A 26,743-nucleotide genomic window follows, 5' to 3' on the forward strand; every position below is an offset into this window, starting at 1 on the left:
TTGTTTTCATAGAAGTATCTTTGTTCCTGTCCATACTACCACAATATCTAATAAACCGTAATTTTTCTTCTTTGTGAGAAATCTTAATCCATTTCTTAATCTCGTTATCAGAATATGAATGAACAAGCTTTTCTTTTTCAGCCTATATGAAAGTTAGCGTTGTGTTTAAACAGCATGTCCACTAGCTTCTTTGGTAGCAGCTATTTGACAGCTGCAGCAAAGATATTTAAGCACTAAATAATATCAAAGGGTAGAGAGAGAGAGAGAGAGAGAGAGAGAGAGAGAGAGAGAGAGAGAGAGAGATAACATCCCAAAGATAAGTTGAAATACAGAAGTCTATAATAGTGATAAAGAAGTTATAAAGTACGAGTTGTTCCTATCTGTGGCATTCCTTGCCACACGATTTTTGCTATGAACAACACTTTTTCTCTGACCAGATTATAACATGTGTTTTGTTATTTACTTCAAATTGTGACACTGTTAGGTAATTTGCACAGGGTAAACGATGACCAACGAAGATCAAGAGGAGACCACGTTTTCTGAGATTGGACTTGAGGTAAGGCTAGACTTCCCATACTTTCATCCATTCAAAAGTACTCCCGATCTTTTTAAAGGAATATTGCTAAGAAAGAGGCACTTGAACCAGACAAAAGCTGGTTTCAGTGCATCCATGAAACCTATTTCCTTTAATTTGCATTTTTCAAATTGCGACCGAGTTAGTCGGTCTCGTGTGAGGAGTGCATAGTTTTTTAATCCCAGAAAAGGGCGGTTCCCCACATTAAACAGAAAATAATTATTATTATTATGTATCTTATTTAGAATTAGAATCTGGTAATCTTACTCAACATTTACAGAACCATGGTAAATGTTCTATATTAAACGTTCTATGCGTTCTATGTTAAATGCACGCACACTAGTATATATTACGCTCGCGTGGGTAGCGAAGTTGATGAAATCGCCGGCCTCCCCACACAGGTGAAAAAAGACCTGAGTTTGAGTCACGTCGATGATGTGAGGAACTTTAATGAGCCTTTTTTACAACGTGGCTGAGTTAGTCGGTCTCAGGCAAGCGTAGCATGGTTTTTTCTCCTAGAGACTCGGGTGTTTCATTCAGCAAACAGAAACTCGACTAAAGAACATGAAATTTACTGACAATATATATGGAGCAATATGGCCTTAGTCGCTGATGCTCCTAAAACCTAACGTATATACACTGCTCAAAAAAAAATGACAGAACAGGTAGAAAACGTGGTGTTACTCGTGCAGCTTGCGATAAAGAATTGCCAAAAAAGGCCACATTGCTGAAGTCAATAAAAGATGCTCTAAAATATGGTCACATGACATTAGTATGGCGTTTGATCCCCTCCAAAGGCTAAACAGACCTAACAACCGTGAACCATGCTCGATATAAGGGTCTCTATAAGCCTGTGTGGCAACAAATTCCGTTCTTTCACCGTCATCAAAATCTATCATCTGATTAAAGTGTCACTCTCGTTTAGTGACACAGCCATGGTGGGGGAAATATATCTGAGCGAGCAAAAAAAATGTTATTCTTATCTATCTATATTTAGAATTTCTAATTTTACCCAACATTCATCGAGGTGAAATTGGATTCTATATTAAACGCAGATAATTAAACACGCAGACATATATATATTTAGATTTACGTATATAAAAAGACTACACTGAATATCAGACACAATATAGTGACGCTTCATGACATTAATTTTGTTTCTCTTAATAAACATAACCAGGAAACGTTGTAATTTAAAAATAATTATAGCATTTTGTTTTAAATAGTGTATCAAACTATATCTAAAATTATTAATTTTCGACTTATACATAATGTAAGAGTATGTGATGGATATACAATTCGCAACATATCAATTCATAAATAGACTGGATATTTGTGAAAACTTATAGGTTCCGGTTGGCCACCAACCATTTCTCAAAGAAATGTTGGTCGTGTTCGTATAGCTGTCTGACGCATTGCCATACATCAACGAAGTAAAAAGTTAGTCGTATGGACCTTGAATTTTGCCAGATTGCTCTTTCTCTATATATGAACAGTTGGAAATTGGTTGAATATAATCAGATCATCCCTGCGTAAAACCACTGGTCAACGTCCGCGATGGATCAAATTTGAGTCTCTCTCTCTATTGTGATAATCTCGCAAATAAATATTTTACATACAGCGGCCTACAGTGTGGAAAATCTTAGGTGAAACATTGGCGAATAAACACTTGCAAGTCAAGCCGTTAACTTGCCAGTGTTGCAATAAAGGTTCCAGACCGGTGGAATAACAAAAAAACCCAAGTGAAGGAACTCAAAAATGGTTTTATTTTTATTCAAAGTACTTACTGCCTGATTGAATGTACTTATTACACCGTTCTAAGAATTCCTGAAAAGAGTCAGCGAAGGAGAGTAGGGTGGATGGTTGATCTGTACAATGCCATATTTTGTCAGAAATGTATCCACAAGTGTGGAATGGGTGGGGCATTTTCGTGCAACAAGAACCAGTTGCATTTCTCTCGAAATTTCGGGAAATGCCCTTGAATATTCTTTGAAGCACCTGTATGCAAAATGCTTCGTCTCTAGGTCGTACTGAAACATCCAACGTTCATCTCCAGTGACAATACAGTCGAGGAAATTAGGATTCTTTTGAAAGGTCTGGATGAAGACTTACAATGATGCCATTCTTTATTGCTTCTGCTCATCCGTGAGGCTGTGCAGCACAAATTTTACAAAGACCTTCCTTTCTCTAAATCTTTATGGAGAATTTGATGAATCGTATCCTTATCCAACTCATCAGCCATCATTCTGAGAGTCAAACGATCTCTTGCCACAGTTTCCCGAACCTTTGCAACTCTGACCTTATTTCGAGAGACTGATGGACGCCCACTTCTTGAATCATTGCAAACATCCTCACGCCCGTCTTTGAACAGTTTATACTATTCAGATACACTGGTACGAATTCATGTTTTATCACCAACAGTTTTTTAACATTTAAAACGTTTCTGCGTAGGGTTTTTCCATTTTAAAGCAATATTTAATATTTGTTCATTTCTTCATTACAAAATCTTGACACGGAAAGTTAATGCTACTAATGAAACTGGTTGTTACTTGGGACATGTCAGCCTATTATGTAATCACTGTACCACCATCTGTTCGCACAAAATCTTTCCATTAATGATGACAAAGCTACTTTTTACAAATCCGAACAAGTGAACCGTCATTTTATGATGACGAGGATTTTTTTATATTTTCATGCACTGGGAAATCCCATACAATTATTAACAAGTGGGAGGTAGTAGTCCCAAAGCAAACGTGTGTTTTGCAGTCTTAAAAGTAGAACGAACATAAAGCCAATTTTTTTTTCCGAAAGTATCTTGACATGTTAAAAATGTGTTTGATGGCTAACTTGTGAATGATTTGGGTGAAAAAGTTGTTTTTCAACAAGATGACGTAATGACACCCTTCGTAAATAAAAAGCTGTTTGTACTGCCGATTTACGGTCCAAACACCAAGCGCCCCCAAATTGTTGTTTGACACCAATCTCTTTTTATGGGGTACATTAAAGACCAATTCGTCAATCTGTAGAGTGCATTGGCTGAAATATCCACGGAAATGAATAAAAAGCTCATATATGGTTTAGATATTTTCAGAGTCCCAATGGATCTCATATGATCATCTACAAACCCAAAATAAAACAAAAATGTTGAATTAGTTACTATCGGCATTATTATTATTTTTTAAGAGATATTAAGGAAAAAGCAGATATAAAACTGTACCTAAATTAGTATTAGTACTCCCCTCCTTGCTCACCTCCTTGTCCCTCCTGGAAAAATTCCTACACATCATTGGAAAAAGTCCATGAGTTGTCCTAGCAGACTGTCTGCACTCTCAGAAAATTTCATGTCAAACTAAATTATTCCTAGATTGCTTTGTTCTCCATCAGCTTAGGTGCCGTTCTACCATCCAATTGGTACGTTATTCTGGGATTGTTGCTGCCCACATGCAGTAACTTGTTTAGCCTCTGAAAGGGATCATATGTCATACTATCATGTGACCGCATTTTCGAGCATCTTGTATCGACTTCTGTAATGTAACCTTTATGGTAGTTCTCATACAATCCCTATAAATGTCCCTTATGAAGTTTCTCGCTGTCTCCTCCATTATTCTATGGTACACCACCACCACACCGAATTATTTCCGCGTCATCGCAAGCTGCACAAATTATACCACTGTGCTCTGTTAATTTTGTCGAGCAGAGGACGAATGAATTCCGGTTATTCGTCCTCAAAACAGGCAAATCGACTGGAGGACACATGAGGTGAGTTAGTTTTCGGGTGACCCCAATATGACAGTTTTTTTTATCAGTTTTTCGTGGACCACCAAAGTGTTAAACATGTGCATATCGACAGTCTCTTTGTATCACGGAAAGATTTTCCATAAACTGGTAAAAAAGGAAAGCAAGCTTTTCTTATTCTGAAAAATTTATTTAATTTATCCACATGACAAAAAAGCACATTTTACATTTCGCCTTCCCTGCCATATTCCTTTCCTGTTGATGATGGAATTAAGATTCTCCGAGGAGGAGTACATGTAGAAGTGAAAGAAATGAACCTTCAAGTTACTCTTGCAATATCCTAATTTTTGAAGTACATTGAGCATATTTTCAACGGTTCCTTCATAACTAGTATCTTTCCTGTTCCCTAAGAAGTTGCGAACATTTTTGAAATTAGCCCATGCTTATTTTTACTGTGGTCATATTTGGTTCGAAGTGTTCATCCTAAATAAAGTTTTAATTGTGTTTCAATATCTACTTTGAGTTTTGCATCATATAACCTTGGAAACTGTTTGCAAATATACTTTAAGCGATTTAAGTATCTTTATTTATTATTTCACAAGGATAAAACCATCCTTGTGAAAAGCCTTTACAAATTGCTTCATTAATTATCTAAATCGGTTTAAAACAATCTGGTAACCGAGGAGAACATTCAGCTATTCATAATGTTTATCTTCAGACTTTTAAAAAATTGACTTCTTTAAGAATCTTAATAAAATGTCATCATAGCATTAGTGTCGAAGACCGTTCTTACCTCCAGTTTAGTATCTTACTTTTTAAGAGCTAATAAAGTTACCTGCTAACCTAAATTTTGAGTAAGACAGCTGCAAATTTAAAATATCTACAAAGTTCCACAAAGGGGTGTTTGAAACTTCCAGTACTAGACATGCATTAAAAAAACGGCATATTAGGGTCACCCGAGAACGAACTCACCTGCCCATGCGTAATATGTCCATAAATTGTGTATTCTCGGGTCAATTTTCCTGTTTTTCTAGATGAAAAACCCCATTTTCAGGGAATAAAACCTTGCTGTCCACGCCTGAGACCGACTAACTCAGCCACGGAGTGGAAAAAAAAACCCTAGAAGTTTCTCGCGTCATTGATGGATTTAGAACGAGGGCCTTTTCCATCCAGGGGTGAGAACAGTGTTTATAACCACTGTCCTAACTGCGCGGTCTACTAGGCATGCGTAAGATATTCTTCCTTATGGATTTTAACAAACATAATAACAGAACTATACATTTATAGAATATAAATAATAATATCATTAATACGGCCACATTTCTTATTGAATTTGTTCTGTATTTTTGAGAAATCATAAAGTATGCGCTATTTTATTCATTGCGATTTTGTATGAATCTGTTTAATGTCGTGTATCCTGATCTGTCAGCGCATCTATTGGTTTAAGAAGATAACCTGCTTCATTTTGTTATCTGTTTTGCCCAGAATCACAATGTTGCCTTTGTCAACCCTTCGATTGTCATTTACAGTTGTTTTTGTTATCTACAACTGATAGATTGTTATTCAATTTTAGCCCTATGTCCCTGTTGTTCTTTAAGTGGCAGCTGTTATTTATCTTTCATGTTTCTTTTGATTTTTTGTCCGTTTTGTTTCAGTGATCTGTCTCGGATTTGCATTTATGAGAAGGAAAAGGAGAACTGAAAACGTACCTTAAGCCTTAATCAATAAATTTATATCTCATAAATTTATTATGAACTTATCATAGTTAGCATCGATATTCCGAATTCTTTGATGGAGTTAGTATGGCGAATATCTGCCAGGTGAAGTCTTGGTCTCTGCAGAGAATGATGGACCAGCCGTGAGAGGAGGAAGTTGGAATCTGCCAATCACATTGGTCTCAGATATTCGGTAGCTGGCATTTTAACTGCAATAATCATCCTAAAGTCTCCATTTTTTCTGGATGTTTGGTAATTTCAAGGGTTTTTCAAGGGTTACCAACCTCAGAAGCCAGTATAGGAGCATCATCTATGCCATACAGTATAATTGGATATAAAAATCTTGTGCTATAATTCCTGGTGACTGCGAGTTCCCAAACATGCGTTTCTGATCTCTTGTCTCGTTTCTCTGATTTTTTCCGACTTCGATTTAAATATATATTTTATTGATGAGAAGATTCGTTAATAACATGAGGCAGATGAACTATGCTGATTTAACAAAAAATATCTGTTAATAACAAAAAAAAAATACTAATAAACAATACTTTTAATAACAAAGAAAAAAAATTAAAAGTTGTTAATAACAACGGTAACACAAGAAGGCAGATCTAAAGATGGCTGATAGTAAAATGGCCTTATGTGTAACCAAAGGAACCTTGGTAAATGAATGCCTTTTCCAAGATCCTTTGGTTATCGTTCCAAATTGCTTTCATTATCTTCAAGAGCTTAAACATAATAACTATTTATGTTTACCCTTCTGGTCCATAGTTCCTGCGTATTCTCTGACATCCCTTGGTGGCAGAAAACATGTAGAAAATGATATCTCTTGATGTTATTTGAAGCAATTCAACTCTCTCTCTCTTTCTCTGCGAGTTAAATTACTCGTCGTTCAGCCTAGAGGAGGTCAGTCACACTTGAAGGGTTAGGAGTTTATCTGTAATGAAAGTGATGATAAATCAGGAGCAGTTCTGAAATATTTATTTTTCTGATAACATCCGTCTTAAATTAACACGTGAAAAATAAAAACCGTAAAACATTCAAGCCCTTCGTTTTTACTTGTGTTTAGGAATGAGTCATTCCTATTGTTATTTACTTAAAAGAATAATACTGGACTTTGATTTAGGCGTTTTTAAATCCGAATGAAATCTCCTCTTAATCATCAAGCTACAGTACACTACGCTTATTCTTGAATTTGAAGAGTAAAGAACAAATTATTTATTGCACTGCCTCATCCAAATTAAACGAGATTACAGAAACCAATTAATCTGTATACTAACGCCACCTAGTAAAATGCTAACCAGTAATCCTTGCCTTTATAATAATAATAACAACAATAATAATAATAAAACAATTTTTTTTTCGTTTTTTTTTCAAAAATAAAAAATAAAATGACATTTGGCGAACACTATATGTAATGGAAGGAAAATACGAGTAATTTAAGTCATCAGTAACCATATGGATGAAAAACCCGTTAGATTCCTTTTGTAAGATTTTGGCATATGACACAATAAATCTTTCTAAAAGAAACGAATATTAAATTTCATGAAAGTCATTCGTCAGAAGTCGAGTTGTCTCATGTGGACGGACGGACGGATATGCTAATACTAATAGACAATTTAGGAATTTGCATTTTAAAATTAATAACATTTTTTTTTGTTTGTACACCAAAAATAATTTATAAGTTGTATCTATTTATATTAATAACATTATTCTTCTCTTTATCAGTCCAATCTGTATATTGAAACTATTAATATTTATTAGACTTCGTGCATTTCGAACTATACCTTTTTTATTCCAGATAGTTTTCGATGAAAATCAACATCAGTCACCGAAATTATCGCTGCACCGTGTCGCTTCACGAGATGAAGAAAGAGATGAAACACCAAGCAGATGCGATTCTGTGGAGTCTAGATCTGCAAACTTCGTTAACGATGTGTTCACAATAAGCGGAACAAATGGTAATCTAACGCGGTCAGAAAACGGAAGAAAGTACAGGGAGTCAATCCGAAATAGGATGACCCCTTATGGTAGTACAGCGAATGTCAACATGAATGGATCCGTCATGAATCTATCTCCTGAAGAAAGAAACAAATTACTAACGTAAGTTTAATAAATTCATCATAATGTATAAGGGCGGACAAAATAATGGAAACTCTTGTGATAAGAGCTAAACGTGCTATGTTTAATCTGTCTGATTCTCCCCTCTAACTGCGGTAGCCCAAAAGACTGGCATCGTGTTCTCCTCACCTGCCTATATTACTTCGATCTTCGCCAGCATCAGTTTGCTGTGTACCAACCTCTTTATCCTGGAAATGAAACGTTCCTCTCTTGGACCCCCAAAGAAAAGCTTAATGTTCTTTTGCTCATAAAGCTTTCACCAGACGTGGACAACTTATCAATAGAACTTCAGTTAATGTAACTACTCCTATTCCAACTCCATCTTCAGTCCAAGCCATCACCTCCGTTGTCTCCAATTCGTGATACCACTACAATCGTCATTACCACCATCTTTAGCTCAAGTATCTATCTATCTCCTGCTGGCCTCAGGACCATCTTGAGGCCAGCAGGAGATAGAAGTCAGGAAAACACAGTGGTATCGTTTGGCGTCGTATAAGTAAGATTAGCAACTGTTCAAATCGTAGGTAGCGGTGGAGACGGTACTTGACCTAAAGATGGTGGTAGTGACGATTGTGATGGTATCACGAATTGGAGACGACGGAGGTGATGGCTTGGACTGAAGATTGAGTTGGAATAGGAGTAGTTACATTAAATGAAGTTCTATTGATGAGTTATCCACGTCTGGTGAAGGCTTTATGAGCAAAATCTTGCAGAAGATTAAACGTTTCTTTGGGGTTCAAGAGAAGGATGTTTCATTGCCAGGATAAAAAGGTTGGCAGACAGAAGCTGATGAAGATCGAAGTAATATAGACAGATGAGGAGAAGACGCTGCCAGTCTTTTGGGCTACCCGCAGTTAGAGGGGAGAATCAGACAGATTAAACATAGCAATGCAGTTTACTTTAATATTATCAAAAGCTGGATAATTTCAAAATTTCTTATTACAAAAAACAGCAACTAGTTATCGCTTTTGACCCTAATTGCATCAGTTTTACTTTACAGGAGGAATCTGACAGTTATGTTCAGTACTATCTACGCTGTATTTTTGGTAATGATAGGTGGTGTCTTGTATATCCAGTTCCAGAGAGTACAGTATAGATATATCCCAGAGGTACGTAGTTTCTCTTTTCTATTGACATCACAATAGGAATCAAGCAGCAGTTGGCTAACATCCATTTCAATGTTACACCAACTTAACCAGTATAATTACTTTATATTTTACGTCATCACTACATTCAGTGCAGTATACAACTATCGTTATCGATAACAGTTTCATCATCGAACGAAAATTCATTCGATAACTCTGCTTTCGGATCGGATTGATAACATTTTTATGTATTGACTTCACCAGAAGCAAACAAAATTTCATTATTATTGGGAAATGCTGATTACTGCACCATTGTATTTTGGAGGGCAAAAACCTCTCTGGTTAAGAACGCTGTAATTTGGAAATTTTCTCTGAAATATTACTAGGCTACACACCGGGTACAAATAATTCTAATATTGTCAATAATAAAACATAAGAGACACGTATAAAAGTAATATTTTCTGTAAAATATTACTTTTATATCTATGTCCCATAGGTATAGCGATATGCCAATCAACAAATTACGATATATAATTTTTGCCTAATTTTTGCCACTTCTAAAAAACAATAAAAGATTGGAGGACTTCTTAAAGTACGCCCACAATTTCTCCTCAAAGTATAGCAAAGATTTTTTACCACAGTATACAAAATTCACTTCCATAAGGAGATTTGCTCTCGTGGGTAGCACATTTGTTATAATCACCGTCCTCTGCACACCGAGTGGAAAGGCCCGAGTTCGAATCCCATCAATGACGTGAAATATTTAAGGGCCTTTTCACAACCTGACTCTGTTGGTCGGTTTAGGCCAGGGTTGTATCGTTTTTTTTTCCTCTCGGAAACTAATTTCTGTAATATCACTCACAGTCTATGTTGAGAGGCGAGGAACAATCCAATCTTTTCAGTCTTTCCAATCTTCCCAGTGCTTGGAAGTGAACGTTCTATCAAGGTTCGTTATACTGTTCCTGGGAGGCTGTAAAGTGCTTGATTATGGTGATGGAGTCTGCTGCTGGTTGAGTAATGGAGGTCAATCTCAATCAGACTTTGAATTTCTATCCTTTCTGTGAAGAACTTCGACAGGATGGATATGTTTATTTTGATTATAGTTAGTTGCCAGGGGGATCCAATTCAGGTTAGCGTGAAGAATACTTCTTCGAGATTGTAAGCGGTTCAGCCACCTCAAATCCAGTGTTCCACAGATAGGAATCTCTTAAGATTAGTCGTGGAAGCAGAAGCTCATACAGGGGAGACATAAAGGGCGATGGAGATACACATCCCAGTACATAACGTGCTACGACGTTGGAACACAGTGTCCCAGTTATCTTTTGTCCACAGTGCCCCTATAGTTTTCTCACTTTTTTTGCATCTGTAAAGTGTGGGATAAATGTGAGTTTATCGTCCTGCACCATGCTCAACTCCTTGTGTTGTTGCGCTCTCTGAACCAGATGCCCATTTAGAGTGACACTAACGTCCATCTTGTCTTTTGGCAGTGATAGTACTGCATCTGATTGATCAATGTCATTATGGAAAAAAAGCTAGTTTTTTCTAATGCCAAAGACTAGTTTAACTTAAGCAATATATCAAAATGACGTAAGTCTTTCAGGTATTATTAATGTTTCCATACATTGAGTTACGTTACAGCTGTTCCCAGAGTTTACAGGCTGAGGGGGGAATATCGAGCAATAAAACTTTGTTCCAAATATCACGTCATCCTTAAGGGGAATCGGCTGTCAGAAATAAGAAAGAAAGAAAGATGTATGATGTCACATTTTTCGCAGTTCTTGTCCTTTTCCCTGCTGAATACCCTCCATGAACAGAGAAAGAGAAAGGAAATAAGGAACGATGGAGAATTGTGAGCACCGAGTGGAGTTCATTAATAGTTGTTCGTTCTAGTGATGCAGAATCTGGTTTGTTCAATGCTTTACTTGTAGTTTAAACAGCATACCTTGCATACTTTAATTTTTCTTCAGCACCGAGTTCTCTCCAATTCATTTAGTGAGATAATTCTCCATTTTACGCATTTAAAATGAATATTGCCAAACGGAATCATAAAACAAAGGAAATCATGAAACTTTTTCAAAAAATAAAAAGATGAAAAGAAATGGAAGCAGTCTTTATCCGACTCAATAAAAGCTGTGATGATGGAGAAAATTTCCTTCTAACTTTTTACATGTTGTTATTAAATATTTTTCTTTTAATGCTGAGGTTGTCGATACTCTACGTTTTCTACAAGGCATTTAAATATGGGATCCCCTCGAAATAATAAAATAATTTTTAGGCTGTGCTTCAAGTATGATTCTTCATGGAGAAATGTGTAGCGAGATGAAACTCAAACTGTCCTTTAGAATCATTTGAATGATTTCGAACGATTTACCCTTCATGTGAGCATGATATACATCTGTTCACGTGCACAGCGTATCGGTAAATCGACCCAATGAATGCAGCTACGGGTAACTTTTTAACGAGAGAAGATATTTTATTTCCACAGCGCACAAAGATCAATAACGGATCTTAACTGTGGTCACACTAATATCAAACTGGGATGAACTAACACGCTTTGACCTAGATAAGGGTGAGAGTGTGGCTGTGGAAATGTCCCTTTTACTTCCCTAATTCATTCCAGCAGGTGCTAAAAATAGAGTAAGGTTACTTGAGGACATATCAAGTGAGTAAACTCCAATATACGCAAATAAATTCGACACAGCCGAGATAGATTAGACAATGATATAACAGGACTGACAATTGTTATGAATTATTTGTGAAGAGAAATTATTAAGTACAGGAATCATGTCAATAGCAAAATTATCGAAAATCATGAAAAGAAAAAAACGCAGAGAAGTAGACAGGATGATAGAATGGGGCGACCAGGACGTTGGCTCAACGTTTCAATAAAATATGGTCGAGAACAACAGTAGTGATTTTAATTACATCAGTAAGAAACAAATCAAGGGACTGAGCAGTTCGTTGTAAGATTCTGAAGGCTCATTTAATCAAACTTACAATATACACTGTGCTGCCACTTTATTAGGTAAATCCTTGCTGTGCACACAAATGGTTTGCCCCACAATGTTGCGAGTCACATGACCACAGTTGTGGATATAAATGCAGCAGAACAACCTTTCTAGTATCAGTTAAGCGTACAAACCGTAGCAAGAATGGGGAAAAAGAGTGATCTAACGGACTTCGAACGTAGCATGGTAGTAGGTGCAAAACGTGCTGGACAAAGCATCTCTGAAACAGCAGTTCTCCTGAACTTTTCACGCACCACAGTTTCAAGGGTGTATCGAGAATGATGCAACAAACAGAAAACATCCTCTCAACGGAACTCCTGTGGAAGAAAATTGCTTGTTGATGAGAGAGGTCAGAGGAGGACGGCTAGAATTCTGCAAGCAAACAGACGGGCCACAATGTCGCACATCACGTCACAATACAACCTTGGTGTGCAGAACAAAATATCGCAACGGACCACTAGTCGCACTTTGTCGCGAATGGGCTGCCGATGCCCACATCGCTTACCTTTGTCATCAATGAAAAACAAGAGAGCACGCCTCCTTGTGGGCACTGCAACACCAGCACTGGACTATCGAGGATTGGAAAACAGTTGCTTGGTCTGACGAGTCGAAGTTCTTGGTGCATCATGTTGATGGAAAGCTCAGAATTTGGCGAAAACAACATTAATCCATAGACCCGTCATGTCTGACGACTACTGTGCAAGGTGGTGGGGGCAGTGTTATGGTGTGGGGGAATATTTTCTTGCATACATTGGGTCCATTGATACCCATAGATTCACGTCTGAATCCCACATCGTGCCTAACCATCGTTGCTGACCAATTGCATCCGTTCATGCTGACAGATTATCCTCAATCAGATGGTTACTTCCAGCAAGATAATGCGCACCTTCGCATTATCTTGCTGGAAGTAACCATCACTGGAAGTAATCACTATGGAATGGTTCCAGAAACATGACAATGACTTTTCTTTGCTGCAGAGGCCCGCTCAGTCCGTGGATCTCAATCCTATTGAACATCTTTGGATGAGCTGGAAAGGGCTGTTCGCTGCAGGCCTACACCTCCTTCAAATTTCAAGGAACTGCTTGACACACTCATGTCTGCGTGGTACTCCATTCCTGCACAACGTTGTCAGCATCTTGTTCAATCCATGCCTAGACGAATTCAAGCTGTTTTGAAGGATAAAGGAGGCTTAACACGCTACTGGGTAGGTGCACCTAATAAAGCGGCAGCACAGTGTACGTATATATATAGTATATTATATACAATGTCCCATAAGTCTGGAATCATCGGGAAAAATAACTAATTCATATATTTTCGCCTTTGCAGCTGCACAATGTCTTTGGGTAAGGAAGAACGAGTCCAGATAATTCTTCTCATAGGAAATCGAAGTTAGAAAGAGAGAGAGGTCGCCTCAGAATTTAACAGACTGCATCCAGACCGCGAGCCAATAACACAGCGCTCTGTTAGAAAATTTGTTGCGAATTTTAGAAAACAGGATCCACAGACGATAAGCCAAGCAGTGGACTATCAAGAAGGGTCACCAACTATGACACAGCCACTGTCATCCTCACTAATTTATGCAAAAGTCAAAAATGTCTCTTCGGCGATTGTCCTCTGAGACAAGGGTATCTAAAAGCAGCATTCGCCGCATACTTAAGTCCCACAAATGGCATCCATTCAAACTTCAAATCTTGCATAAATTAAGCGAAGATAGTCCAGACCAAAGATGGCATTTTGTGAATGGAACAGATAACAATATGCTCGAAATGCAAATTTCCCGTCCGGAATTCTGTTTAGTGATGAGGCTGTTTTTTATGGAAATGGTGAGCTCGTAGATCGACGGAACACCAGCTACTGGTCTCAAAACAACCCTCACTCTTTCACTCCTTAAAGTGAAGAAATTGCTACTCGTATGGTATGGTGTGGCGTGTGGAAAGACCACATCACAGGCCCCTTCTTTTTTCTCCTGTGCTCAACGAGGTAGCATTCGCCAGTGTCTTGAACGAGGATGGAGATGTCCGACATGATTCTAGCAAGATGATGTTCCTGCACATAACAGCATCCATATAACAGAGTTTCTGCACCAACAATTTCTTGGTAATTGGAGTGGACGTCGAGGGCCTGTCGAGGGCCAGCAAGAAGTCCGGATCTCACAACTCTAGATTTTTTTTTCTCTGGGATGACTTGAAGGCGCTGATCTACGCGGAGATAGATGCAAAGAATACTGACTTAGGGTAATGACGTGTTGCCTCGTTGAGTAAAAGACTGCACAGGCTGTTCGACTGCAATAATTTGAAGCCAAAATGGGGGAAAACGCGTGATTTATCAGATTTTGAAAATGGTCTTATCGTGGGTGTACGTTTAGCAGGAGCCACGATTCAAGAAACGAAACACATAACTAGTTTCTCAACAGCATCCATCTCAAAAGGTTTTTAATGACTGGAAAGCAAGCGGTTCTAACACATCTCAAGGGCGTAAATGTAGGAGAAAAGTACTTCAAGAGCGAAGTTGTTGTACTCTTAGGAGGACTGTACGCGAAAATAGGACATCCAGTGTGTAGCAAATTGCATTTCAATTCAACCAAGCCCAGAACTGCTTATTTCAACTCGTAGCATGCGCATGGATTTAAAGAAATTAGAAATTGGCAGTCGCCTGCCTATTCGGAAGCCACTTGTTTCATAGAAAAATAGGAACATCCGCTTGAAGCAGTGCTGAAAAGCGTCGTGTTTGCGCAGTTGAACGATGTAAGAAAACCATGCGGTCAGTGGAATCACGGTATACTTTGTTTTGCACTGATAGTAGGCAAAGAGGGTGGCGAGAAACTCGAAAAACGATGGCCCCCCGCTTGCCTTGTTAAGACAGTCCAATCATTTGGAGGTGGTATCATGATATGGGGAATATTTTGTTGGCTCGGACTATATTCATTGATATCGGTGGAACGTCGAATGTTATGCAAGGAGTATCTGAATTTTGTATCAGATCTACTGCACTCTGCATGTTACTCTTTTATTCTGTGGAATTCTGTTTGCTGAACGAAAAACCAGAGTTTTCGGGAGAAAAAAAACCATGCTACCTTCGCCTAAGACCGACTAACTCAGCCACGTTGTGAAAAAGGCCCATAAAAATTCCTCACTTCATCGATGAGATTCGAACTCAGGTGCTTTCCACCTGGTGTGGGCATGACGGCGATTCTACCAACTGTGATACCCACGAGGGCATAATGAGCACTATACACTGAGTAGTCACTTTATTAGATGCGTAATTAAAATAATGGTTTAACACCATTTTCCTTGTGATACGTGTGATGGAAATGTGGCCTTAAGATGTGGCCTCCTGACATCACTCCTAAAGAGCATGCTTGGGATGCTCCTGACAGACGTAGTGCTGTCCTCCGATCACTTCCATAATTTCGCATGGAGCTTAGGTGTGCTTTCGTGGGCAAGTTGATATAGGCACAAATCATTAAAATCTCCACATTTATTTGCAGCTATTTACGCTTTATTAATTTAACAGTACCAAAGCTTGTTACCCATATTCATATTGTGTATTTTTCTGCAAAAGTGCATGGTCGTGAGCCGATTTGCATGTTGTGTGTACTAAAAAAAAACAGAATTACTCACGAGGAAACCCCCCCACCCCAAGATCGGCTAACTACAGCCTCAATTGAGGAGGACTTTAGAAATTCCTCTAGTCCTAGACGGAATCAAACCCAGTCTTCTCCAAACAAATGGCAGACGGTGATGTATCATGTCTACTAAGCTACCAGAGGATCCGAAAGAAAATATAATCGAGATGGAGTAGTCTTTGTACGAACACTCAAAGGTTGTTTTTCTCGTTGTAGGGTTTTAGGAGCATCAGCGACTAAGGCCATATTGCGCTGCGTGTATTGTCTGTAATTTGCGTGTGTTCTGAGATCGATTTTCTGTTTGCTGGACGAAAAACTCGATGTTCCGAGAGAAAAAACCGTACTACCTGCTGAGACCGAATAACTCAGCCACTTTGAGAAAACTGCCCATAAAAATTTCTCATGTCATCGATGGGACTCGAACTTTCTTTTCCACCTGGTATGAGGAAGACAGCGATTCTACCAAGTGTGCTATCCACGAGGTCCGCTCAAATCTATCTTCATTAAAGGTCTTAGTCTAGGTTTACCATTAGGATTTCTTCTATTACCAATCCGTGACTCTTTAAACCTTTTCCAAAGTCCGTTAACAACATCATAATCAACATTGAATCAGCGCAACATTGCATGACAATAGAAAGATTGAAGCCACATTTCTTCCAGTGGCACACTGCTGCGAAAATTTTCAGACAGGTAATTTCTTTTAAACCTTCTCAACATACAGGCAGCGCTGACATCACCGGTTGGCTCACCGGACAAGGAATAAGCTCGCTTGTCTGCTCTCTTCCTTATAAGACTGCTGGATAGATTTCATCATTGAGTTTATCACCAAGGGTGGAAGGCCACGTTAATTTGCATGCAGTATGTAAAATGAGTACCATCTTTTGAGCATGTAATTATTTATTTTAATCAGCACTGAAGTATTATTACCGAAGTTGGGATCGCTATTAAAGTTTCTGATAGCCTCTAATGGTTATATATCTTCGGTGATAGAAAAGCAAAGGCAAAAAAAAAAAGACTTCTGTATGATGATTGAAATTATAGAACTTAGAATCACGATTTGGCAAGAGCCGCATGAAGGTTGTTTGCCATGGCTTTTTCTTATTAAGTCAGCGTGACAGACAAATAGACATCTCAAGGAAATCTGTAAGAAAAGTGGCTATCTATTTTACTGTGACTATGGTTATCTCTTCTAAGAAAAGAGATAACTAGAGTTAAAAAAGTCACTGCGGAAATAATTCTTCGGGATTCGTGTAAAGTGATATGATATCAGTGTTCTAATTCTCACCAAGTAGTTTTAAAATAGAATAGTTCAGAATAATATCTTGTCGAGTTCCAGATATCTTAAAGAATATAACAAATAGTCAAGGGAAATTTTTAAACATTTCATATAAAAATTATAACCTAGATATTGGAGCATTTTCTAAATGTTAAACGCTCCACAAGACATGGGCTATAATGATAGAATCCTAAGGCGCATTTAGGGCTAGAGCCTCAAGCTGCGAACAAATTTAGACTATGTATATAAAGTGCTTAGCATCATAATACACAGCCATTTCTGAATAAACAGAAAATTTTTAAGGTGGCATCGTTTTAGGTTATATCTCATATTGTGAATACCTTCACAACGAGTTGCCATGATATTGCACTACTTCGAATAAGTAACGCTTCACCTAAGGAGAAGACTAGTGTTACTTATTCTCAGATAGGTACCACCACCCAGACAGCACTGTTTCAGGGCTATTTATGTATGTATGTGAATATCTACTCGAATATCCACTTGTCCCTATTAGACTTAGAAAAGCAAAAAAGGTAGAGGGAAAGTTATAGTAGGAGTGGAAGAGGAAAAGAAACAGTGTAGAAGAATGAAAGGGACAGTAACTCCTTCAACTCACACCACTCAAAAACTCATAAACTCCTCGAATAGGCAACGCTTCCCCAGTGGAGAAGGCTGTTGTTACCTATTCTTGGAAACTCCAGACATCATCAAGCTCCCCCTAGCAGAACTGTTTCAGGGCTATTTGGCCCTTCATCAGTGAGTGGGTAGGTACCCAAGTGATGCAATGATGGCAAAAACAGTTATGAAGTATAACTCCACAATATGAGAGATGCCTGATGGTGTATGATGTATTTAGACTAAGGCGCATTTAGGGCTAGAGCCTCAAGCTGCGAACATCATTGCATCACTTGGGTACCTACCCACTCACTGACGAAGGGCCAAATAGCCCTGAAACAGTGCTGTCTGGGTGGTGGTACCTATCTGAGAATAAGTAACACTAGTCTTCTCCTTAGGTGAAGCGTTACTTATTCGAAGTAGTGCAATATCATGGCAACTCGTTGTGAAGGTATTCACAATATGAGATATAACCTAAAACGATGCCACCTTAAAAATTTTCTGATAGAATCCTTAATTTTTATTATTTGAATGCATACTTAGGCGATGAGGCGTCAGTATATTTGTACATTATATGGCTGGTGTGTCTCCTTTTTTTTCGGAAACAGAGATACGAGTTTCTTTTAAAAACATACAATCCTTTGCATGATACCAAATAACTTGACTGTGCTGTGAGAAAAGACCATAAAAGTTTACCCCATCTGGTGGGTACTGGAAGGACAAAATTATAACCAATTTGCTAGTCGTTAGGGCCCTCAAAGAAGAAACTAATTAAGGATCTTTGAAAAAGTTAAAGCTCTAATATACCCTGGTTGAACTGTATTCAAACCTTCTTTTTTTGTGCAACAATCACAGAATATTTTTATTAAAATTTATAACATAATGTTGGAAGTGAAGGTTTCAGCACCTTTACTGGGGCCTGGATTACTTGGCAAGTGATCAAGGCTCTGGTAAAGGTTCCGTAACGCATTGTTAATAAAGTATTTATCATGGTGTAAACATTGTAAGAGATTTGAATTAATCTTTATGAACTCATATCTGTTTTTAATTGTGGGAACCGTGCCATGGACAGAAAAGATTTTCCCACTATTGCTGCTTTCAATTCCATGTTAAACGAATGTGAGCGAATCTTTCTAGTACTCGGATGACTTTACACTTTCGTCCCATTAATGGGAGAAAAGTGTTAAGTCATCTGAGTCTAGTTCTGATATTAATATCAGAATTAAACTGAGATTGTCTTAAGGATTTTATAGCCTTGTACAGCCATAATATGTACGTTCTTCAATTTGAGCTTTGTGAAGGCTGAAAAATCCATAAATAACTCACGAGGGGGCGTACTTCTTCAGCCTGAGATTGGCTAGCTAGAACTCCAATTGAAGAAACCTTTAATTAAACTTTTATAATAATACTAATTATCATTATCGCTCATAAGTTTCCACAAGAACAGAATGAAGTGGAGGAGACATTGAGGATACGCCTCTTCTAAAATCTGTCCACTGGCAGAAAACGCCTAGTTATGTTATCGTCACCAGAAGGAGAAATTGCTACATTTTTTAAGTGATATTCATATAAAAGAATGCTTATTCGTGACTGAAAAAACGAACTTTTTAGGGAAATAATTTTTCGATGCATGTGTCCATTTCAAATTTATTTCTAGAATTCTTTTGATATGTAATATTTACTATTTTGTTACTTTATATTATTACGTTTTTTATATTGAGCCATTTACCTAGCTTCGGTCGTTCCAGATTTTCAGCTCCTTGGCAGCAGGAGTTGGATTACTGTGGTTGGTGTTCCTCCATTTTGACCTTCATCGATATAAGAAATACGTGTTAAGGAAACTCAAGCAGCACGAGGAGTCTGTACAGGAAAATGCTGATCGTTTAAGTAATTACACAGATTTTACATTTTCTATGTCATATCTACAGGGTTCAGATACGCCTCCTTATCGGTTCCTTAGAGGCCGACATAGCGGAAGTTTCTATTTGAAGATTGGAATGGCAGGTAAGCTTACATTAAGAAAAAGCGAGGGCGCAATCTAAGGGCATTTCACCTCTAATGGAGGGGTATAATACACTGAGTGGACAGAAATCTTGGGATACCTACCTAGTGACTTTCGCCTGGATAAGGGTAGTCACACGGCGAGGCATTGAGTCCACTAGCTCACAAAAGCGTTCAACGGGTATTTCCATCCATGCTTACTGCACCGCTGTCTATAATTCCGTCGCATTCCTGGGTGGAGGATCCAAAGCTCCAACGGATCTTTCACAACATCCCAAAGATGCTCCACAGGGTTCATGTCCGATGAATGGGGTGGCCATTACATGGTGATAAAATCTGCGGAATGCTCTTCGAACCATGTTCTTGTCACCGTGGCTCTGTGGAGAGGCGCATTGTCCTGCTGGAAGAGTCTATTGCCCTGTGGGTGCACAATAACCATGAGGGGATGCAGATGGTCTGCAAGGATGAACACGTAACCTTCTGACCGTTCAGAGATGCGTCTAGACGTACCAGAAGTACCAACGTGTGCCGGTTGAGCACGCCCCAAATCATTACCAACCGTTCACCTGCCTGAATAGTTCCTTGTTGACATGACGGATGCATAGCTTCGTGCGGTTTTCGCCAGATCTCACTCTTTCGTCCTCTTGAAATAACTGTAAACAGCACTCATCGGACTAGGAGACCTGTCTCCAATTATCCAAGGTCCAGTGCTGATGTTCTTTCGCCCAGTTGAGACCTAGAGGTTGAAACAATGCGAGACAGACGTCCACACCCAGGTTCATCCACCACCTTTCTCCGCCCACAGCCCTGTCCACAATGAGATGTTATCCCGAAAATAGAGTATCCCCGATACACTCTTGATACTGTCAAACGGGGATAGCGCAATTTCTGTACCACATCCGCGACAGAGTGACCCACCGTCGGGCCCCCACTATCATCCCTCTTTCAAAGTCGGTTAACTCACGACGTTTATCCATACTGACATCGAATTACCGTCTACGTGAATGCAGTGATGCAGAGTATCTATATACCTGCCAAGCGGTTGGTTCGTCCACTAGCGAGAGGGGTGACTGCGTCTCGTTGCCCAGGAACCAGGTATCTCATGAATTCTGTCCTTTCAGTGTACACGATGCTACCACAAAACCTTCATTCATTAATTGGTAAATCATTGATGACATCCGCCATCGATGTCAATTTAAAAATACCCATTGTCAGACATTTTGCTTTCGTTTATTTCCAATCCTCTAAATGGGTAATTTTGAAATGGCACGCTTGACTGGGATGCGCTTCAGAAGAGGTGGTAGCATTTTTAATGGTTTTCCTAACTTTTTTAATTTTTGTTTTTAAATCTTCCGTATGAAACTTAGATATGTAGATTTATAGAGATGACCATCTTTAAAAAGAAGGTTCTTAAATGTATATCTTATTATTATTTGGATGAAGCACGTAACCAAACTGACTAGTTTTGGAACAATACTGAACCCAATTTCCTTCGAAATAAAATTTTATGGAAAATTCAACAACGCCATAATCAGATTAAAGTACAGTATACCGCTAAATTCGAAAAACAGTATTCTCTAAATTTTAGATAAGTGAAGCGTCTTTGACGGTAATACCATTTTTCAAACAACTTATAAAACGAGGGAAAAGTAAAAAAAATATATAAAAATAGTATTTAGTCTTATCAGTGAATCATATACGTTAGTTATAAACTGCTTTGTTAATGTTTTAAAACTCGAAACTTATATATCTGATGTATTTTTTACAGCGTTTTGTTTTGGTCACTTGATAAGCGTGGGCTTTCAACTTGGGCAACAGATTCTAAATTTTGTGGACAAGAAAAAGCAGTCACTGAACTGTGGGAGTTCTTCCGCTATCGTTCTGGATATTTTGAGGCCAATTTATTCATTTTACCAGCTTTTTATGGTCTTCAAATACTCCAACGTAAGTACTACAAATATATTATATAAAGGTCATTATACGAATATACAGATCATTATATGAAACGAAGGTCATATACGTAGATATCTCGTACTTCTTTCAGCAATAGTATTGGTCTGCTACATTCTACAGAGTGCGGTGTAGCTTATGACACCGCACTCTGTAGAAATACTTTGGTCTAAGCTCTACAGATTCTGCGTTGATGAGGATTTAAAGTGATATTTAAATCCGCTGACATCAGTCAAGTGACCTAGGCAACTTCGTTATTCGTCCACCGTGTTCAGTCCACACTCTATCTTCGGATAGAGATGCTATTGAAGGCACCATTCTTTAACAACTCTTGTAAAAATCCTGTTGAAACAGCAGAAGAAATGGTTAGAGGCAACGGAAGCCGACTCAATCGTAACTGATGATGGAGGAGGATTAATGTGGATTATGAACATTCGTAGATCATTGTACAATACTTGGTACTCTTTTTAAAACCTGTTGGCATTATGATTTTCCAGAAAATTATGTACTTGAATAAATTGGTTTATTCTTTTACGGTTGCGAAGTTACTTTTCAAGGAGTTTCCCTTAAACTCCATGAAAAGATAACTGGAGGAATCGAGATAGTCAGCCGAGTTTTGTTATGAGAAATATGATGACATTCTCACGAGATATTTGCTTGAAAATGGTTAGTGCGCCTTCATTATAAAAGAAAAAATTATATTAATTTAATAGAGAGGAGTATTATTCTTTCATGCAATCTTTAATAGATAAAAATCTTTTATCTTCAATGATAAAAACCTTTGTTTTTTATCTTTGTTAATTATATTTCTTTCATGTTTGATTTAATGATTGTTTTTTAAATGCACTGATTCTTATAAATATTTATATTTATATACATGCGTAAGAGTTGTTTGTTTTACTTTCATTATGTTATTGGACGTGTTAATAAAATAAGAAAGTCAAGTCCTCCTCAATGTGTGTGAGTGAGTAAGTATTCATACTCAGACATTGAGTACCGTTCTTTTGGTGTCACATCGCGATTTGTCGCCTCCATCCATTTGGTCCACTCCTCATGCATGAAGTAAAATCTTTAATGGGTTTGTTAAATGATATGTCCAATGACTGCAGTTGGCTAGATCTCCTGGAAATGCAGCTATAACTCTGTTTAATTCGGCAAACGTCCTTTTTTTTGTGACTCCGTTACGTTTGATCTCAAATGGTCACATAACAAAAAAAGGCCACAGAACAATTTCGGCCATACTGTCTCTAGACATGGCTAATAATGAAGACATTACTCTGCGTGTACCTTCAGGCCATAAGACGCAAGATATTCTAGGCAGCATTTTGCAAGTTGAAGAACGTAGTCTTGTTTTCTGAAAAATACGACAATTTTACACTTTAATATACTGTAGTATGCTTCAACGTGCTTATTGTTATTGAAAGAATGAATGAATAGTCAATACGGGTGGCTGAGCAGAAAAGAAATGATCTCGATTTGCATCCACATGATATTGTTGCTTTTTGATGAGTCATTTCTTTTATTACACTATATTAATCACAGAAGAAATGTGAAAAGACGTTGAATATTTATTTAAATTCTAGGAGGAAATAAGAGAAGTATAACAAAACGTTGAGTAAATACTATATTTGTGAAGTACGTGAAGTGATGTGGAAACAATCGTGCAAAATTCTACTTCATTCATCTCTTGTGAAATCAAGTAATATGTTGCAGAGTTTCTGAACCGGCAACTACTGATACTGATGTCACCTGGTGGCGAGTTATGGAACTATTGTTTTTTTTTTAATTCTCTGTTGAACTATCCGTATTATTAATCCGTTCACAAATTTTAAAACCGCTTAAAATTATAAAGATACTTGACGCGCTAACGAACAGAATAAACTGTTGTTATCCTAATATTCTTCACACATTAGGTAAGATCACAGTACAAATATTTCCGGAAGTTTAAATTATCGAATTATCTTCGTTAGATAATTTTTTTTATTTAATTATAATGCGGAATTTTATTATATTTCTAATTAAATTTGCATATTTCGATTGAAGTTAACAAAAATTTTGTAAAGTACAAATCGATAAATCCATAATTAATTTAATTATAAATGTCTTTTAAGTTTTAAAGCTGAAAATATATACTTCTGTATGCAAATTAAAATGATAATAGATTCGAAGGTTTTATGTCTTCATATAAAAATTCATACTTCACCCTACTGAACGTTCTTCCTTTTTTACGCAGGTCATAATTTATCGCTACAAAGGTATAGCGAGGTTTGGACTCATGCATCTGATGGGCACGTGTTTATGTTATTGGTTCAGTACGATTGTAGAGGAAGCTTTGGAGGATTTCCACCACAAGTTATCAAAGGAACACAAAACAGATGTAAATTCTTCTGGTAAGTTGCTCACACCACAATAAATAATAATAATCGAGCAAAATAAACAACTATCTATAAAATTTAAGTGCAAGAAATAGCAATTCTACTACAATTTTCAATTCTTCCAAATCATCAATGTTCCCATAAAGCTTTCAACAAGCTAATTCACTTTTAATTGGCTTGGTGAAAGCTAAAGACGAGGATTCTGTTAAAATATTATATAATCTTTATTACCGGAAACATAATTGATTTAATTATATTAATAGTGTAATTTATTAAAAAAACTTGTATAATCGATAAACCACGAAGAGAGGAATAACAAGTAACAACATGCAGTAATTCAGAATAGCCCAACTACGTCATCTTGATATCTGTGACTTTAATTAGAATATATTAAAAACATTTATAAATAAGTGCTTTCAAAAAGTAGGTATACAACAGCAAGTCTCGCTATACTTTGGAAAGATGTTACTGATTCCATCCCCCTAAAAAGAAAATCTTGTTAATTTTATCTCGGCTTCAAAATGGTTTCGATTTTTTTCGCAATCACTACTGGTAAATAAATTAAAATTATAGTGCTAGTGGAGTTATATTCAAATGGCTATGAGGCTGTGTGGCAACCGAAAAATTAAATTGTTTTTACAACTGAAATCTAATCCCTACTTCCAACAGGATCCTCACAAGGTTCTTCGTTAGGGTTACTTTTATATATCTAAATAATTTAGATAAATAATCATTAAGTTTAATAATAATTATTATTATTTAATGATTAATGAAATAATAATTAATCTAAATAATACGCTTTCTTTCGTCTCTTTACAATAATATACTTCTTATATTTTCATATAAATAACCTTTCATATAATACGTAAAAATGAATGTGTATAGGATGCTTTAGTTGAACTCAACATGCGCCCCGTCGACATGAGTTTTCGAAAATGATTTAATTAATGGCTACCGAAAACACCACCTTCTCGAAAGATTGTCCAGTTAAGTCATATTTCAGATCTTACAGCACTTGAATTCTTAAAAAAGTGTTGAAATAACCCTTGAAGATGAGAGATAGAATGCATGATAAATCTAGACTTCACCAAACCAGATTATATGAGTTTAAAAAATAATAATTTATAGATATAAAACACTGTCTTAATGTGGTAAACCTGCTATTTCCAACCCACATTAGTAAAGCATCCAGATCTCAATCCAAATGAACATCTTTCAGATGTTTTAGCAACAAGTGGACATCAGCACAAGGTATCCTAATTCCAGCGTGTACATTAACTAACTTTTTAATATTTAGCAATGAATTATAGAATTTGGTCTGCTACTTTAATCCAGAATTCTAAAATAATTTTTTTTTTACTTTCATTAGGCATCAGCAATGTCACACAGCATCCAGACAACTTTACTACAGACTGTTCTGCAACCACCATTTTATCCGAGGGTTCGCTGCAAGCTCTACCTTATCTTTATCCATTTACGGTAGAGTTTAATTTACTCCTAGCAGGTGTTTGGTTTATCGTGTGGCAGAATATTGGAAAAGACCATACTCATGCCAATCCTCATCATTTCCACCATAAGATTTCTAACGATGATGGAATCGAAGAGATCACCTACCAGAGTAATCTAGTCATTAGCGCCGATTGTCACGCTTCAAATAAAGGCTTATTTGCTGGCCTCTTTCTCCTTCTTACATCCATTATTACGATCATCGTATTCTTTATAGCTATCAACAGCAAAGGTTATATAGAAACCGGAGTTGCCATTCATACTGTTCAAGAAGGAGTGCTTACTATCATCTCATTGTTAGCAGTTCTGATAGCTTACTGGAAGTTTTCTCGCCTGGATTTCAATTTGCATCCAATAACTTTTCTGGATGACGTTCTTTTGTTTTTTCCATTACCATTCTATTTTGTCTACTCCCTCTTGTCAGCCATTGCTGAATTCCAAAAAAACAGTATTGTTAGGGTGACAATGTCGATCCTTGTAACCGCACAAGTGATTTTGCAAACACCTTTCATTATTGATGGACTAAGAAGGTGTAGCAATTCCCACAGTCTCCGCTATCAAAAGCCAGGTCGTGAAATTATTACGTTTCTAATAATTTGTAATTTAACCATGTGGATTATTAACACATTCGAACTGAAAAGTGTCGAACGATACTATGGAGAAAGTGAGTATTATGGAGAATTGGTATGGTTATTCATCGGTCATACCACTTTACCTCTGATGCTATTTTATAGGTTTCATTCTTCAGTTTGTCTGGCAGATATATGGAAATCAGCATACGATAAAGGAGAATGACATTATCATTAATGAAACCTCCTCGTCTTGAGTGCCAGAAGATCCTGTACCCACAAGAGTCATAAATAGAGACATCCTTTGTAAATCTCAAGAATTTTTGTAACTATTCCACCGAAGATGTGATCTGAAGCAATTTTAAGTTTTAAATCGCATTGTTTAAGAAATGTAAATTAAAAATGTGCGAATAGAAATCTGATATTATTTTGTATATAATGATTAAACTCAATATTTTACAATTACTTATTTCCTTTATTTACAGTTTTGCACACTGTTTAGCATTCTAAGCAGACGTGGACGGGGTCATGGACATGTGTTGTATTTAATGTAGGGCGGCTGTAGAACGTTAGTTCTACTTCGCCATAGTA

The 26,743-nt window shown here is 37.3% G+C and overlaps 1 protein-coding gene across 1 annotated transcript; it reads left to right on the forward strand.

Annotated features, from left to right (window-relative positions):
* The first annotated feature begins 505 nt into the window (after positions 1 to 505).
* On the forward strand, positions 506 to 26,378 carry LOC150078085 (proton channel OtopLc-like). Its single transcript, XM_090384459.1, has 7 exons — positions 506 to 556; positions 7,823 to 8,124; positions 9,143 to 9,251; positions 19,485 to 19,755; positions 21,521 to 21,696; positions 23,936 to 24,092; positions 25,489 to 26,378. The coding sequence occupies exons 1-7, from the start codon at positions 506 to 508 to the stop codon at positions 26,376 to 26,378; spliced, it is 1,956 nt and encodes a 651-aa protein (XP_090240585.1).
* Positions 26,379 to 26,743: the final 365 nt, after the last annotated feature.

Source organism: Mastigoproctus giganteus, chromosome 11 (assembly GCF_048544385.1).
Source record: "Mastigoproctus giganteus isolate SK-2022 chromosome 11, ASM4854438v1, whole genome shotgun sequence".
In the NCBI taxonomy this organism is placed as follows: Eukaryota; Metazoa; Arthropoda; class Arachnida; order Uropygi; family Thelyphonidae; genus Mastigoproctus; species Mastigoproctus giganteus.